Here is a 17,690-nt window from a genome sequence, read left to right as displayed (position 1 = left end):
AAAGCAAAGCTCACACCTCCACTCCTGGAAACACGGAAAGTTTTTAAAGACCTATTCAGTACCCAGGAGGCAAGAATTTTTTCTTTAACTTTCCAAGAGTTGCAATTCTATTTTTATAAATCATCTTTAACTTCTATATTTGGACTGTCTGCATGGTAAATTTAAAGGAAGGGTGGCTCCTTTAAGCAAAAGCAAGAACTTTTTCATGATGGATCATCTTTGCCACTACCACAACTTCAGGAAGGACACAATGGGATAACATCCACACATCCTACAAAAGAACAGGTGTGCTGTGGCAGTGTTCCCCTGAGTGTTGCAGGCAGCAGCAGAAGCCTGGAAGGCACCGAGTGGTGCCTGTTATGGGAGACATTAGAATTAAGTCCTGTATCCTCCAGCCTTTTTTGAGCTGCACTGAGCCCCACTAGGAGCCATCCAAAAGCCTGATTTGGTGGGACAAGCTCTCTACTGCTGCAGCTGCCTGACTCTAGAGAATTAACAGCATTAATAGTTCAAGTTCAATTCAAGGTAACCCTACAGTGCATATTCATCAGCCAAACTCCAGTTCAGCTCTGAGTATTACCTGCCTGATGCTCAAAGTTCTTTTGACCTTTCAAGTCTGAGGTCAGGCATGAAATTCTCTCCTCACAGGCTGCCTCCTCTGTTGCATGGGAACTACCCAAGCTCTGTGCCAAACCTGGCACCAGCAACTTTGCTATTCCCTCTGCTGCTTCTCTCTTCTCCTTTAAACAAGAAACAGCTGACATCCTAAAATAGCTCCACTTTCCCCATAAGCAGCACAGTGCAGACATTTGGGATATGGGCTCTAAAGCAGAGTTCCCAAAGTTTTGTCCATGAGTGATCAATATTGAGAGACAAAGGCATGGCAAGCACAGTAAAATTAACTGCAGTTTTATACTCAAGAATCTCAATTAAAACACCTTCTTTATATCCTGCAGTGGCCTCATAACTTGCATAGTCACAGTCTGTATTTTGGGAACTGCTGCTCCAAGACATATACAGAGATAGGCAGTTCACAGGGCTCTCATACTGCGCCACAAAAAGTCTCAGAAATTCCACTGGGCATCAGCAGGAATGCAGTGAGATAGAAGAGAGCCCATAAGACATGAAATGGACACTGTCCTAGCCCTCCACTTCACCATCCACTCTTTACACTGTCACCTCTGTAAGAGAGACACCCTACTAACTCCCCACAGCAATCCAAGTTCCAGAAGGTCACAGTGCAATTGTTCCTTATGCCACACCAGAACCACACCACAAAAGCACATCCAGAAAACACTGAGAAGGGCTCTGTGCAGAACTGGTTCTGCTCACTCAGGTTAACGAGCCCACGAGTGGTTTCACACATGAATGGCTGCAGGTTTCCCAGGTCAGCTCAGCAGGTTAACAGGGCTCACACAGGGCCAGGAAGGAGCTAACAAGCTCTCCAGAGAGCAAAGCTGACTCTGAGCACTTCACCTGATACCAACACCCTCCAGCTAGAGCCAGAGGGGCAGCAGAGCACAAACACAGCCCAGGTGAGCACATGGCTCAGACAGCACCATCGTGCCCTGGGGCTCCCGTGGGCATTGGGAGAGGAGCGGCACCCACGGAGCACAGGCTGGGGCACTGCTCTGCTGCAGCACAGCACAGGTCACAGGTACTTGCCTCTCCTCCTACCAGGCCCCCAGGCTGCTCCTTCAGGAGTGAGCAATGGGCTTAAGCAATGTCCATCTTTAGCTGCTAGAGGAAAAAACCAGCTCCCGACTGACACATTTTGATGCAGACATGGTAAACTCAAGTGAAAGTTGGGTATCCTGCTCCATGCCATGTTTCCCTCTCAATTATGCACTCCCTAGCACCTGCTTTGTGCCACAGCTGCTCTCCACCAGACCCTTCCATGTGCCACTTTAGCTCACCAACACAGCAAACCAGGATGTCAGTAAACTGGGCTGTTCTCCTTCAGTGACCTGAACATTCCCCAAGGACAGAGCTGTGCAGTCCAGAACAGGGCACAGGAAGATGGAGATGTGAGACTTTCCCCTTTGGCTGCTACTTCAACTCAGCTGCCCATGGAACCACAGCCTAAAGCTTCTCCATGGCAAAATCCTGTTAAAAGCTTCCCACTCATCCCACACTGCTTGTTTTAGGGGAGCTACTTTTTAACATGGATCACAAGCCTGTTAAATTTTTGAGCTAATCCCCCAAAACAGTTTAACTTCTATGTGACAGAAGTAAAAGAAACTTCTTTTACCTGTTGTGATATGAAAACAATGATTTCTTTGGAACTACAAGCACTGACCCCCCACACCACAGGTGATCCTATACCACCAACAGGTGCATCATGCACTCCATCAATCTCAGAAAACTACCTTGTTCCTTAGACAACAACTGTCTCAAGTCCATGCAAACATACCCTACTCTTTAAATACATGTTTTCTTTTTAAAACAGTAAGACAACATCAAAAGCACAACTGAAGCTATTTTACCCTGTACTGAACCTGAAAAATCTGTGCCAGAATTTTTTCCACAGACAAGTTTAGAAATTCCTTTAAATTTTAAGCTAGGGCAACGTTTATAGATCTTTGTACAATTAAACAGGGATAGTGAAACACCAGTTAAAGACAGCAAAGCCCTTGTCTGAGAGGTAAATACCACAAACAGAGCAGACCCTATCTGAGCAAGCCTGGGAGGGCACTCAGCTGGGAGAGGGCGTGCACAGGCAAAATGAGGTTCCCAAGTTTTGATCACTAGAAATGAATCCTACTGCTCACAGAGTTCTCTCACTCCTGCAACCACTGAAACCACATCAGAGGTTTGGAAAATCTCCTGAAAAACACTTGAAAATTTTGCAGTAGCAACACCATGTAACAAACCACCCTCACTATGCTCTGCACTGGATGAAGGTGTCCCTTCAGCATGAGGCAGCAGCCCCAGCCTGTGCTGTAAGGAAGCATCTGGCAGCTCAGGAATCCATGCCAGATCAGCTAATGGGTTTACTACCAGCTAAATCACACTGACAAGAGAAATAATTCACCTAAGAAAAAAATACTATTGCAGCTTACATAAGTCTCAAAGTACATCTTCCCTCTTCACCAGCCAGGTTTGAAACTATTCAAAGCTGCAACAGATTTTTTAGCTGATAGTTAAAAACCACTGTGTACAACATCAAAAAAATCATCCCAATCCAAGCCACTAATATACCTATATACTTATAGGAAGGACTTGTTCTATGTATGCTCTAGTTTATATACATATATATACACACTATATAGACTATATAGACTGTTCTAGTCATACTCTCTACCCAGTCAAGAGATGTGTCCTGATTTAATGCTGTCAGGGTCAGTAAAAAATGTAGAAAGTCTCTTAAGTTGTACCCAAACCTCCCCCAGCCATGATAGTGACAGGTGATCCCTGTGACCTAACTGACCTTGTATCATTACTAAGTTGTGCATTAGTGGATGAGGGTGATTCCCTTATCTGCATCCCAGTTGTACTGGGGATGGCACAGGGTAGGACACAGAAACCATCTGACCACCATAAAAAGGGAAGGGATATTTGGATTCTTAGTTTATCCCACCCCTGGTAATAAAAAATGGGAATATCCCTTGAAGTCCAGGCTATTCCAAGTTGTTCCCATCCCACTCCTGTTCCTGTTCCCCACTGCAGCAAGGAAAATGTAACAATGCCAGACTCCAGGGTCTGCCCTTGTACCCCTGTCACTCCAGAGCTCAGGGGAATGCTGCAATACAGTCCCCTTCCAGCTGACTGTGCCCTGGTAAGGTCGGACAAATCTTTTTGTTGTTGCATTTATCATCACAAATAGATCCAGTGAGATGATTGCAGTGTGTGTTCCCTTCCCAGGGCAGCAGGCACACGCCCTCAGTGCAGCACTTACTGTTGAAGAACTCCTCGAAGTCGGTTTTCTCCACGCAGCACGCGTACATGCGCAGCGCCGCCACCTTCAGCTTCTGAACAAAGGGAAGAGACAACACTTGAACCATTCAGCACCAGCTGGGGAACGCTGCTGGCTTTGTCCCTGAACACTGTGAACACTGGTGAACACTGTCCCTTTGTCCCACGCTGCCATTTTCTGAAAACACTTCTTTTGAGAATCACCATCGCTCGAGATTTTTCAGGAGCACATTAAACTATTAGATCTGCCAGTAATGGCATGAGGATAACTAATTTTGCCTTGAAGGAAAAAAAATTATTAAATGTCTTCCTGAATATCCTTCCAAATCTAGTGTGTTAAAATATTTGATATAATTACAGAAAATATAAATCAAATGGTTTTCCTTACAGAGTCTCTGAAGATCCCAATTCACAACTCCTGGTTTCCTCCAATAAATTTAAGTGATGTATACCACTACGAGTGTTTTGTGTAATTTAAGTTTTAAATATTAAAGAAGTTGCATACCAGACATGTCCTAAAAATATTTTTTTTTTTCCTAGAAAAGTGACACTTGACTGATTATAAGAGTGAGAAAGGAATCCCAAATGATGAACAACATGAGGTATTCCTGCATGCTTTGGCACTTCTCATTTTGTTCCCAGCCTGCCACTGCACCCAAAACACCTCCAGTGCATCATCCAGAACACAGACACATGTGCTGAAGCTTCAAAGAGCACAATAACTAATAGCAAAAATCTTAAAGAGAAATGGCATTGGGTTTGAAGTGCTCTGGTCTGTTTTTTTTGTTTTTTCTAGTGACATATACCAGTGATCATCTCAGTGCTCACCACACTGTAGGGATGAGCACCCTGCCTGCTAAATGGCAGTTCAAATCACCAAAGTAATCATTTGTGTCTCCTTCAACCAAAAGGAAAATAAAAAGTTGCAATTGATTGCTGAGGAAACACAGGAGCTCATTTTTTTTCTTATTCAGTAATCTCAGGCTTCTGTCAAAAATCAAACATACATCTAAACTTCTTGAAGTAAAATGATTTGCATTGCTTACAGGAGTTCTGAAGGTTTCCCTTTTAAAGGAAACACTGCCTGGCCTGTGAGCAGAGATCTCCCTGGTGAGAGTCACTGCCCCAGAGCAGGCATTACAAGACATTAAAAACATATTGTAAAAAACAGTCCCCACAATCCAGCCCTTAAATAATGCAGGTAACAAAGGAGAAACTGATGAAATTTAATCATGGAAGTTTTAGGGTGTAGAAGAAGTGTGGGGGAAGGGAGAAGAAAACAGAAAAAAGCAAGAAAAATATTAAGAAACTTCCCAAAGATCTCCTAGAGAGCACGGGCAAGGCCAAAAATGAACTCAGGTCTCTTGGGCCCTAACCACAAAATAACTCTCTCCCAACTCAGGATCCCCAGCCAAAAGCAGGCAGTAAAGAGCAGCAATTAAGGAGAACTCTGAAATCAACACTTAGAGCTAACAAGAATCTTTATTACAACAATATGTACACAAGCACATGGGAGAGAAACTACACTCTCAAGAGGTTTAGCATCACCTGATTAAAGCAACTGATTTTAACCAAAATAACTAAGCCTGTTACAAGTCATTTATCTTTGCTTTACACTTTCTGAGGAGCAGCATGCAATCAGCAACAGTTTCAGATCAGTCTCTGGAGAGGTGCACTCTGCCTTGCAGCTATTCAAAGCACCTTAAGATTTCCATTATTTTTAATCTTTTTATTCAAATAACTGGTTTTCATTTCAACACAATTGAGCTCAGTCCTTCTTTCAAGCTGCCTCTCATTCTTTTGTACTCTTCTTCATTCTTTTGTACTCTTCCTTAGTTCAGAGAAAAACAACTATGAATTTCATCTTTTTTCTTCCACATAAGGAACCAAAAGCATCTCCCACAGAGCTGCTCTCACTTAGTCAATGTTAACAACTGCTTTATGAAAGGGCATTTAAAAAGAAAAGGAGAAAGAGCAGGACCTATTAGTGACTCTGCCCCAGTCAGCTACCACTGAACAGTGATTTGAGCAGCAACCACACCATATCTCACCACTGCCTGCTCAGCAGACCCTGCTGGTAAGGCTCTTACTCTGTTCTATCTTCTCAGATAGCTGAAGAAATTCAAGAAGGATTTAGACTCTACCCAATACAGCGTTGTTGCATATGTCAATGATGGCAATACACAATGGAGGTTCAAGATCTGGATTATTAATTCCTTATATCGGAAAACAGAAATTTACACTAAAACTTATCTATTAAGTACTGCTCCTATCATAAGAAAAAAATGTGGAGTGTTTTTGGTCTGCTTTTTAGAACTATGAAACAAACAAAAGAATTATTAAATTACTGCTTTACCCATCTGCTGTACTTGAGTGGTCCTGTGAACCCCAAGGCTTCTATTATCCTTGTAAAAGCACCCACTTTTTCTTCAGATGACAGCAAGGAATCTTTTGCAGAAAGATGCTGTAAAATTGAAATAGCACATATTTCAGTCTCAGCAATTAAATCTGACACATTTTAGTTAGCAAAGTTACAAATTTAACAGAGAATTTTAGGGCTTTATTGCCTGCTTTCTTTGTTCAACAAAACAAAACACTGTTTAGATCTCCCCTGAAAATATTTCACTGGTTTTCATATGTGCCATTCCTCTGTTTATGAATACAAACATTGCATAACCACTGTGATAACAACATCCCATTGGAAGCTCACATCCAAATACTTACAGAAACCTGCTTTCCAAAATATGGCTCCTATTCTAGACTCTCATATTCATTCTAGGTGTCTTTACTTGGGCTTAAGTCTTTTACAGATAAAATGAGCAAACAAATCACAGAAACAGAGTAAATAAAGCTAACCTTTCACATTCCCTCTCTTCCTCTCACAGGCATTCTACAGTAATTATACATTACACAAACCAATCAGCTCTGTTTTAAAACCAATGAAGATACACGAACCCACCATTCTTACCAAAGAGCTCCCCCAGACTCTTACTCCCCTTCCAGTTAATCTACAGAGTACTTGCAGAAAATCCAGATCAGCAAAGTACTTAGTCAGCAATGATTTGCAGTATCTGCAAACATGAAGATAATTGTTCTTTTCCAGACTCACTACACACCTTAAACACCCCTGAGCTGATGTTGTGGCTTTAGCCCAGTGGACAGGTGGGGATAGGGGAGAGAATTGGGAGGGTAGAAGTGAGAATATTGAAGGGTTGAGATAAGGGCAGTAAAACAAAAGCCAGAGACACAAGCAAAGCCAAAGGAGGAATTCATCCCCCACTTCCCCAGGGCAGGCAGGTGCTAAACCATCCCCAGGGCAGCTAGGCTCCATCAGAGTAACATCACACCAATGTCCCCCACTTCCTCCTTCTTCCCAAGCTTTATATGTGAGAATGATGCTGCATGGTCTGGACTGTCCCTGGGCTCAGCTGGGATCAGCTGTCCCCACTGTGTCCCTGCTGTGTCCCCACAATTCCTTGTGCACCCCCAGCCACTCCACTGGTGGGGAGAGGAGCAGGAAAGGCCTCAGCCTTGTGCCAGCCCTGCCCAGTAACTCAAACATGCCTGGGATATCAGGGCTGTGTCCAGCACAAATCCAAACCACAGCCCATACCAGATACCAAGAAGAAAATTTACTCTCCCCCAGCCCAAAGCAGCACAACTGGTAAGAAAACTTTATGGCATTCTGCCCCAGCAGCAGCCATCAGCCAGCTGTAATCTCCACTGGTACTCCAGCAAATAATTTCCATGAATTAAGTATGCAGTATAGACTTTTTGCTATCAACAAGTTACTTTTAACCTATCTATTGCACATGAACCTCCTAGGTATGATTTGAGGAAATACACCTGAGAGCCATTATAACCTGTGAGAGTAATGAGACCAGGATGCCAGCTCCAGCAAGGATCGGGAGCAGACTCTTGGGGATGACACAAAAGCAGAGAAATACAGCACACACACCCCCCAGCCTTCTGGGATGTACCTGCCCAGCTTCTGACAGACATTCCTGCACAAGAAAATGTCAGCTCCAACTGGTTACACCTTCAGTATCCCAGTGGCATTTGAAACTATTTAACCTCAGTAACACAAAGTTGTGGTATGTTGGGTTTCACAGTTTAATCATGTTAAAAAAAAATCCCTCGTGCCTTTTTAAAATCCAACCTTGTAATTTGGACTAGATGACCTTTAAAAGTCCCTTCCAACCCAAAGTATTCTATGATCCTTGGATCCTCCCAATTTTCCCATAAGAACCTGCAAACAACCATTTCCTATCCCACTTTTCAGTAACTTTTATTACTTTTATAGGCCAGTATCATACATACATTCCTTAGTTTAGAAGGGTCCTAAAACAGGCTATTCTCATATTGAAAGCTTTTCCCTTTTCTGATCATTCTCTATAGACTTCCTAGCACTAATATAGTAGTGTTTGAAATGGCATGAATGGTGAGTAAATACACATTAAGATACAGAATAAAATACAGATCCATACTCTGCACAAGTTGCTATCATTAATTAAAAACTAACTGTAAAGGTGACAAAATTATAGCTCTGAGACAGAATCCATCCCTGTGTATATCCACACACAAGCTTGAGCACCTGAGATAAAATACTCTGCACCTGTGCACTGTTCATGGATGGCTGCCAATGCCTTGAATCCTGCCATGCCCAGCGTTCAGGTAAATGGGGAGAAACACACCCAGCACCATTTTAATATCTGTCAACCTCCCAGGCAGTGTTACACTGCCCAGGAGCTCCTGTGATACTCAGCTCCTCTGAATGCTGATCATTAACCCTGCTCACCTGGTGCCCTGTTACCAATGTCTGCAGAGGCACATCCCACCCTCTGCCACACGTGATGGACCCAGTGATTCCCCTAACATGTACCTGGGAATTTAAACCAGTTTTTATTTAAACCTCCTCTTCAGGATTATGCAGTGCAATACTCCCTGCTACTCTACAAATGGCTCCTAACCTTCCACCATAACTCCAAAATCCCCCTCCAGCCAGGCAATGGTAGGAACTGCTGAAGGCAGAGCTTGTGTCCAATAACTATTGCCACGCTCACTAAATCAATATTCATCTCCTCCACAGTAATTCAAATCACACTGAACCTCTAATGAACCCAGGCAAAACTTCACTACATGCCTCTTATCTATAAATGCATATGAAGTCTCCCTCTCTCAGGTTTTTCATTATGCAGAGAAAATTAAAAACCAAAATTATCTCAATTTGTCTGTTCTTAGCTCATCACTAAAACAAAGGCTAACCAACAAGCAGCTTTCTCTAGGAAATGCCACGTTTCTTGATTGTTTCTTCTGCAAGGCAGCCTGGACTAGCTCAAGAGATGGTGAAGGGATTTAAGCAGAGAGTGCTTGGTTCAACCTATGGATAGAGGCCTGAAGCTCATCCTGTCAATGCCAGGACTGCAGCCAAATGCAATTAAACAATCCTGTAAGTATCTATAAAATCAGATCTAGGAAACACTGGGCTGAGGAGAGGGTAAACTGTGTGGTGCTTAGTTGCCAGCTGGGCTAAAACCACAACAGAGAGAGAGAGAGAGAAAACTTTAAGAATGTATTTTATAACTCACTCAAAACAAGCTCATGAAGACACTGTGCAAGGGACATAAGCCTACCTCAGGCTGCCTTTCCTGCTCAATACCTGAAAGGCAGTGCTTAAAGCAAACAATCATTTTAATTTTGACACCAAACATAAACTGAAACATCTGGAGCTCACCATTAATTCCAAACCACTTTCCCACCAGGACTGCATAGTCAAGTTCACATTTCAAAGATGAGTAAGTACTTCTCTATTCAAAATAATGAAGTTGCAGTCCAAAAACCCACCTCAAACCTACAGTGTTGTAAACTGCTTCCTCTCTGGTCATAAATCCTGCCTGGCTTCTTACACCATGGCTATTTTAACTGAGAAGTTTCCCCATCCATCTTTCAGCCCTTGTACCCCTCCCCTTGCCCTTTCCAATACACCAAAACAAATCTTGAGTCCTGCCTTGAAGATTTTCATGGCACTCCTGGTTTGTTTGAGGTACTGTCCTGTTACCCAGTGCTCTCCCAGAGCTGCTCTGTAAGTGCTGCCTGTGCAGGGCTCAGAGCAGTGCAGGCAGGAGTGGGGATTAGGGGCATGCACCATCTTTGGGAGTCTGGATAACAACTTTAGCTCTGGCCATGATAAATTGTGCAATCCCTTTGTATATGCTTTAAACTCTGTCTGCAAAATGTTTGCTCTATCTTAATAGGTGAAAAATACTGAAAAATTGACTATAAGAAGGAAAAACCCCTAGCTGAGAACTAAATGCAAAGACCAGGCAAGGGCTCTTCCCTTGCACACTTCTGGTTTTACTTCATTTTTTCTATCTATGTCAAAATAACCAATTTAAAATCCTTCTTAGTATGTACTTCTAACTCCACACCAGCAAAATGCACTATTAGCTAGATAGCAAACTGGGATTATTGTTTTCATGGAAGTTTTACCCCTCAGTCCCTAACTCTTTTTCCTTCTGTCATCTCACTTTTCATGCATGTGTTCTATTTTGCCATTTTCTTCACACTGGATTAACAAGATATCAGGATATTTATTAGTTGAGAGATGAAAACACTCTTAGTTTAAGTGGTGAACTGATATTATGGAGTTGATTCATGCCTCAGAAAACTTCTACTCCAAGACAATGCATGTACAAGACACATAGACCACAGATTAACAAAATAGTACAGATGAACAGTAAATTGTTACACAATAATTAGCTGTTATTAGTAGACTGCATGACAATTTTCAGTGTTTAGAAGACAGCAAAACTGTCACCACACATTATTCCCAAACCAAAGAATAAGGAAACATTTTTTCACCTCTAGTATGTGTGGAAGGAACATCTGCCCCCAACACCTTGACTTAGATTCTTTCCCAACTGGAAGAAAGCCCTCAGCCTTGTCAATGAACCTTCACCCTGATTACCCAACTGTACCTGCCCCTTCCTATGCCAGCCCTTCATTTTCTGGAAAGGAACAGAATTCCTTCCCCAGTTACCAGACCCATTGTTCACATTACACTACAACATCTTAGAGAAAGGCTGAATCCTCTCCTATGTGTTTTGCCTCCTGTCTCTGTAGAATCCCTAGCACATGTGTCCTCCAACAATAAAACTTCCCAACTCTTCTCACCTTACTCGTATTGTAAAAGGATCTGTTTTGCTGTGTGATGGCTCCATTGGCTTGAATCAATCCACCACAGAATTTAGAGAGTTGGAAGGTGCCAGCCTTGTGTCTCTAGTAGAAATGATAAAAGAAAAGAAAAAGAATTAAGAGACCACAGATTTTGCATCAACCACCTGTAGTTTTCTTCCAAATCAATTAATTCTGGCTAATCCTGAAAAGCTCTGCATGACAAATAGCACAAATTTATTATAGCAACTGTTAGAAACAAAATGGTTGCCTATCCTTAATGCTCCAGACCACATTTTCCAGTGTTCCATAAATGTACTGATGGAATGGACTGGTAGAACACTGTACTCAAAGACCACAGCCTCTCTGCTTTGGCTCTCACATAACTCCTAATTATGGGGTTTGTCTCTTAATAAAGAATAACTGTTTTTTCTGACTTAGCAGACAAACAGCTATTTTTATCTACAACTTTAGAGCTGGTTCAATTGCTTTTGTGGCCAAGACTTGAGAAAACACAGATTGCAGTGTCAATGCTACCACTACAGCCCCTATGACTTCAATCACAGATCTAGTGCACAACAAACTCTCAAGCAGGAGCAAGGATGTGGGCTGCCCAGGAAAGAAGCTGCACACTGAACAGAGCACTCTCAGTCTCCCAGCACACCCAGCTTAGCAGTACCTTATTTATCAATTAACTCAGACAGAGTAAATATGCTGTTCAGAGCAGTCATCCCCAGATGTGTACTGAATGTAGAGTAAGCCCAACTTCATTAATAATTTCACAACTGCTCATTTCCACCTCTAGTCCCAACAACATGTGCTACTGGTGCAAACTGGTGATTAATAGCAGGGTTAGCATTCTATGTCTATTCCAATTTTCTACATATTTTTCATTCCTTTATCATTAACTCCTATTACTTGATGTTCTAGTTATTTACTCTGGACAGACACACTGGCACTATTCTGGCTGTCCCACAACAGTGAGCCAAACTGCAAAGCTTCCACTGCAACAACACTAAATGTGCTATGCAAGGTAAACATCCATCAGTACTGGGAAGTCCAAGGTCACTGTACAGTGGAGATGCTCTATAAAATAAAGTGTTCTCTAAAATAAAATGCTGGAAACAGCATGCAAACATGACTGGCTCGTAATAGCTCGTTTGGAAAAGTAACACCTCCATTTGGACTTCTGCATTTAATCTTCTCATGACAGATCATTTGAATCTATTAAAAGACACACCTGGACATGTAACAAGAGTGGGAGCTCACTCTTGCAGCAGCAGAGAGCTCCAGAGTTGCCTTGGTATTTCCACAATACACAGTGAAGACATCACTTTTGGAAGCCTCTTTATTGAAAAACTCTTACTTTTTCTTGGTAATTTCAGATCATTCCATTTTTCAGACACTTTAGCACACAGTGATGTCTTACCTGGAAAGCACTGCAGAGCATCCACCTCCAGGGGCCCGGGACTCTGGGGCTCTGCAGCAACCCACAGCACCCTGCTGTCCACTGGGTCACTCCAGCCTGGCAGCTCTGCAACGAGGAGAGGACACAGATGTGCAGAAATAGTGTAACTGCCCCTCTGCTCTCACAGGTTTTATTCATTCATGCAACAAAAACAACATGGAGCTGTGTCAGGGGGCAGGGGGAAGGGTTTAGGTTGGGTATCAGGGAAAGGCTCTTCCCCAGAGGGTGCTGGCACTGCCCAGGCTGCCCAGGGAATGGGCACGGCCCCGAGGCTGCCAGAGCTCCAGGAGCTGCCAGGGATGCCCAGGCTGGGGCTGTTGGGGTGTCTGGGCAGGGCTGGGCATGGGACTCAATGATTCTTGTGGGTCCCTTCCAGCTCAGGATATTCCGTTATTCTAACAATCCTCAGATTCAACTCCCAACTTGTACTTGACAAGAGTATAAATTTTGATTATGAAAATATTTTGCCTTCCAGTACAAGTATCCAACCCAAGTCTGATGGCAGAAACAGATGAATGGAAGGAAATGGTGGGCTGTCTACATCATAAAACCACACCACAACTTCTCTGTCTATACAATAAATTCTAATGCTTAAGAAGCATTCTTCAATTGACTGAGTAAGCTCTAAAAAGCCCTCATCCAACTCAGCTTTTATGCATCTTTCTCTTACTTTACTCAGGCACAGCTAAGAATTTTTGTATTCCTAAAGTATATTGTCCCCATAAATTTTAGTGAAGATCATTATTTTCTGTCCTGAAAATGTCAGCAATACAAAGAAGAGGTGGAGCTTTTTTTGCCTGCACCTTCTTTGCACCTTTCACCTTCTGCAATATTTAAGTTAGTACAATATTTGCCTCCTTCATACATACACTACATCAACACTGGAAATAATGTATGGAGATGCCATTTCCTAATAAAAATAGCTTCATTTTGGTTGGCCACAAAGATGATTAAGAGACTGAAGCATGCAATGTATGAGCAGAGAATTAGTTTTGAGAAACAAAGACTTGAGGGAAATCTTATCAATTTGTATTAACATCTGGTGGGGTGGGCAATCAGACTGTCCCTGGGGGTGCTCAGTGAAAGGACAACCACGAGAGCAGCAGATCTGCCCAGAGACAAGAGGAACCAACACAAAGCACCCCAGTTGCTGTCCCCCTCCTGTGACCTGCACTGTCACCGCTGTCCCTCAGGGGTGGCCATGGGCCTCGCAGGCTGTCCCTCAACCCCAGAGCTGCACTTGGAGTCCATCAAGGGAACTGATTTGGGGTTTTAAACACTGCCCAGGGAGAGATGCTGTCCCATGACAAACATGGTCAGTGTCCACTGCTACCACACCTTCCCACTTCTACTGCAGCAAGACTACTCAGGCTTCTGATCTTTGGATCTAACATCATCGTCAGCAAGTGAAATGATGAAAATGACACATTTCTATCCATAAACCATTTCAGCTGAGTCCCACAAAGTACCTCTTGAGATAATCTAGTGTTCTGACCCAAACAGTTTAATAAACACTTCATTGAGAAAGAAGTAACCTTTTTTTTTGTGAACAATTACTACAGGATTCCAAGGATCTGACAGAGCTTTTTTGAGGCTTTTTCTCACTAACATGCCCAGGTTAGAGCTTGAACATACTGAGGTTTGGAACTGCTGAAAAGCACAAATGCAACAAAACTGGACAGAGACATATGAAAACAAACAAAAAAAAAAAGCATAAGCACACTTAAAAACTGAGATGTGATAAACAATCCAGTAATAAAGAAAACAGACACCAGGAGATAGCAGGGAATATGAGGAGCTAAGGAATTTTCTCTAAGCCAGCATCACTCTCCAGAACACAGCCTTCCTTTCAAATTACAAGTGCTTCTTTTGCTTCCCCCCTGGGCTGAAAGAAAATGTACCAAGCCTAAACTGAACAGGATTACTCAGGAATAGTCTGCAGACAGCTGCCTTGTCAAGGCAGAGATGAAAGAATATCACTAGTCTTCTAAATCCTCTTGGCAAACTTTCGGAAAGTCTAAGGTAGCAGGCAAGCTATTTATCAAGGTATCTTGGGCAAAAGCCAGATTTATCATAATGCCAGTATTAAGGAGCAGAGCTGAAATGTCAGGGCTGTATCATACACCAGGAGCTCAAAGTCAGACAAAAACCAAATTTTCCTTATTTCCAGTAGAAGGAAGAAATACAGAAAGTTTTAAGACTCATTTTCATATAATTAGGAAACCACTGAATTCCAATGCAGAAACACGTGTGGAGAAATGCCAGGGATGAGCAGTTCTTGAGCTGAAGCTGAGCATACTTCAGCTCACAAAAATGGCAGATAACTACATCATCTCCTCTCCAAAGAGAAACCTTTCTGGTCTGGCTGAAAAATCAAATCAGCTTACTTTGCCACATGAATGCCTGCAGCAGCAGCTGGCTGAGGAGCTGCCCAGGGACAGGTAAGCCCAGGAGGCAAATTCTTCCCCTTCGGAAGCAGCTTTCATTGCAAACCCTGCCCTGGGGGTGAGGCTCCACAGACAGCTGAGCCCTCCTGGTGCCTCACTGCTTCCCTACTGCCCTCCCTGCCTGGCTCCCCCCTCCCTGCCTGCTGACCATTGATTCTTTAATGCTTTCAAACTGCACAACCTGTTGTCAATGTTCTGCTGCGCCAGCACTTGGATCACGGGGGGCCAAGAAAAAGGCAGGCAACGGAGAAGGACAAAGCACAGAGAAAGGACAGGGGTGGGAGGAGAAAGTAGGAACTCAAGGTCGCTGCATTTGAGCTGCTCTTGGCAGGTTTGTGCGTGGCTGCTCTCATCATGAGTTTGGAAAGGGCAGGGCTCAGCACGATTCGGGAAACCACACCCTGAGCCATCGGCTCAGAGTACCTGGGGGACTGATTTCACAAGTGGATATTGCCCCCGTACTAAAGGCCTTTCCCGTTCCTGGGACATCTGTCCCCACCTAGCAGTGCTGGGTGGTGATGTAAGATCATATCCAGGTACAAAATTCCGTGTTCTAGACAACTTGCTAAAGAGAGGAACTCTGCCACAGATGTTTTAAAGGCTAATAGAAAGAAAAAATGCACACAAATGAATGGGAAAGAAGAAAGGAGTGGAGGCATCGGAAACCCACACTTTCACAGGAACCCAAACACTTCCAATCTGAATCACAGAACCACTAGGGCTGGAAAAGCCCCTAAGGTGATCAAGTCCAACTATTACTAAACCATGTCACCAAGTGCCATATCCACATGGTGTCTGAACACTTCCAGGGATGGTACCTCCACCACTGCCCTGTGGTGGTGCCAGTGCCTGAGCAGTACACAAGAATTGGAATCTTTACACTAGCCTTGCTATCAAACAGCTTCAGAGTGAGAGGGGAAGGTCCCATAAGGGCAATGCCCACCCCTTAGGGCACACACTGAGCCCACTGGCAGGCATGTGTCTCCAGCTCCCACCAGGAGCCCAAACCCTTACACAACAGAATCACAGGATCAATTAAGTTGGAAAAGACCTCTGAGATCATCAAGTTCAACCTACGACTGCAACACCATCATGTCAACTAGACCATGGCACAGAGTCCCTTGACCACCTCCAGGGATGGTGACTCCACCACCTGCTTGGGCAGCCCCTTCCAATGCCTGACCACCCTTTCAGTGAAGAAATTCCTCCTGATGTCCCCTCTGAACCTCCTCTGGCACAACTTGAAGCTGTTTCCTCTCATCCTTGTTCCCGAACCCCTCCTGTCTATTCCCTCCTGTCAGGGAGTTTGTGCAGAACCAGAAGGTGCCTCCTGAGCCTCCTTTTCTGCAGGCAGAGCCCGCCCAGCTCCCTCAGCCACTCCTGGTGCTCCAGCCCCTTCCCCAGCTCCGTTCCCTTCCCTAAACACGCTCCAGCCCCTCACTAACCCTTCAGCAAACACAAACTCCGCGGGAAAAGCTTGCCCCGCTGCTTCTCCAGACATCGGGTGCGAGGCCACAGGGCGGGAAGCGGGAGCAGCCCCCGCTGACACCCCTCGGGCTGCGGGGGGAGGCTGCCACAGGGGCGGCGCGGGGACAACCCCGGCTCCACACACCGCTCGCCCCCTCAGCACCAGAGCTCTCTCCCCTCCTTCCTCCCCTCCCTCCTCCCTTCGCTCACCAGGGCCCGCGCCAGCGCCGCCATGAGTCCCCGGCGCCGCTTCCGCCGGCGCGGCCCGGCCCCTTCCGTGGGAAGCGCCGGGCGGGCGGCGGCGTGAGGCGGGCGGGCAGCGAGGCGCTGCCCCGCGGGATCGGGAGCCTTCAGCGGCGTGAATCAAACCGGTAACGGCACGCTCGAGAGAGTAATTATGTAGTTGTGTTTCCATGGGAAAGAGAGCACCTTTCCCTGGTATTTAAAGTGCAGGTTATAAGCTACCCATGGGAGGTAAGTGTTAAGGAAGCTTCCCATTCTGAAACGCCCTAGCAGTCACGCTGCCAAAGGTCAGACACATTCACTGCTGGAACCGAAGCCCCTCCACAATGGGAGGCTCAAATGAGCCGAAGGGTGTCCCTGCATTCCCCACTCTCACACAGTCAGACCAGGTTTCCCACAGCAGAGTCTCACGTGTCTCATTCCACAAAACAATTCATTTGAGGCGCAGGAGCACAGAAAGAGTTCGAGTCGGTGCCTCCAGGGAGGGATTTTGAACCCCTGGGCTATTATGCCTTGACAGTCTGAGCACAGCAAAGTCTCAGCTCTTCCTCGTGGGTCTCTGGCTCCTGTCCCCCTCTCCGTGTCCATCCACTTCCCTGGCTCCTGCTATGTTTCTCAGTGTCATCACCTGGACCTGTCTTTGTGCCTTTTGTTAACCAGAGGCTGGCAGCTCATGGCTCCCACCCATAGCTCAATCCACATTTCAATCTGCAGTTTGCAGGCCGAGTTACCTGGACCAAATTTATTTCTCAACAGTAAAGCCTAGCAACAGCTTTCTGACCTCTCACATCTTGTGTAGGAGCAATCCCTGGATCTATTCAGTTTTGGAGCTAATTTTGCACCCAAATTGCAGAGGTCCAGTCCAGAAAGCGAATGAATCAAAGCACCTTTCCTGGGGAAGGGAAATACCTGTTCATCCTGTTGGTGCTGCAGGTGATCATCAGCCTAGTGCTGGTAAAGGCCAGCAAGACTTTTCT

At 44.6% G+C, this 17,690-nt stretch overlaps 1 protein-coding gene across 2 annotated transcripts in view; it reads right to left on the bottom strand.

Moving 5' to 3' along the window:
• LOC118694593 (ubiquinol-cytochrome-c reductase complex assembly factor 1) overlaps positions 1 to 16,733 on the bottom strand; it is a 46,265-nt gene extending 29,532 nt beyond the window's left edge. Inside the window, exons 1-5 of one of the 2 annotated variants that reach the window (XM_036395741.2) lie at positions 16,681 to 16,733; positions 12,518 to 12,622; positions 11,089 to 11,193; positions 6,272 to 6,379; positions 3,899 to 3,971 (exon numbers count right to left, since the gene is read on the bottom strand). In XM_036395741.2, coding sequence (XP_036251634.1) covers positions 3,899 to 3,971; positions 6,272 to 6,379; positions 11,089 to 11,193; positions 12,518 to 12,622; positions 16,681 to 16,704 — 415 coding nt within the window. In that variant the 5' untranslated portion in view covers positions 16,705 to 16,733. Of the gene's footprint in view, positions 1 to 3,898; positions 3,972 to 6,271; positions 6,380 to 11,088; positions 11,194 to 12,517; positions 12,623 to 16,448; positions 16,466 to 16,680 lie in introns of those variants that run through there. The other variant, XM_054516674.1, reaches the window with a different exon arrangement.
• Positions 16,734 to 17,690: the final 957 nt, after the last annotated feature.

The sequence above is a fragment of the Molothrus ater genome, chromosome 17 (assembly GCF_012460135.2).
Source record: "Molothrus ater isolate BHLD 08-10-18 breed brown headed cowbird chromosome 17, BPBGC_Mater_1.1, whole genome shotgun sequence".
NCBI classification, from domain to species: domain Eukaryota; kingdom Metazoa; phylum Chordata; class Aves; order Passeriformes; family Icteridae; genus Molothrus; species Molothrus ater.
This window is presented reverse-complemented; position numbering and strand designations above follow the sequence as displayed.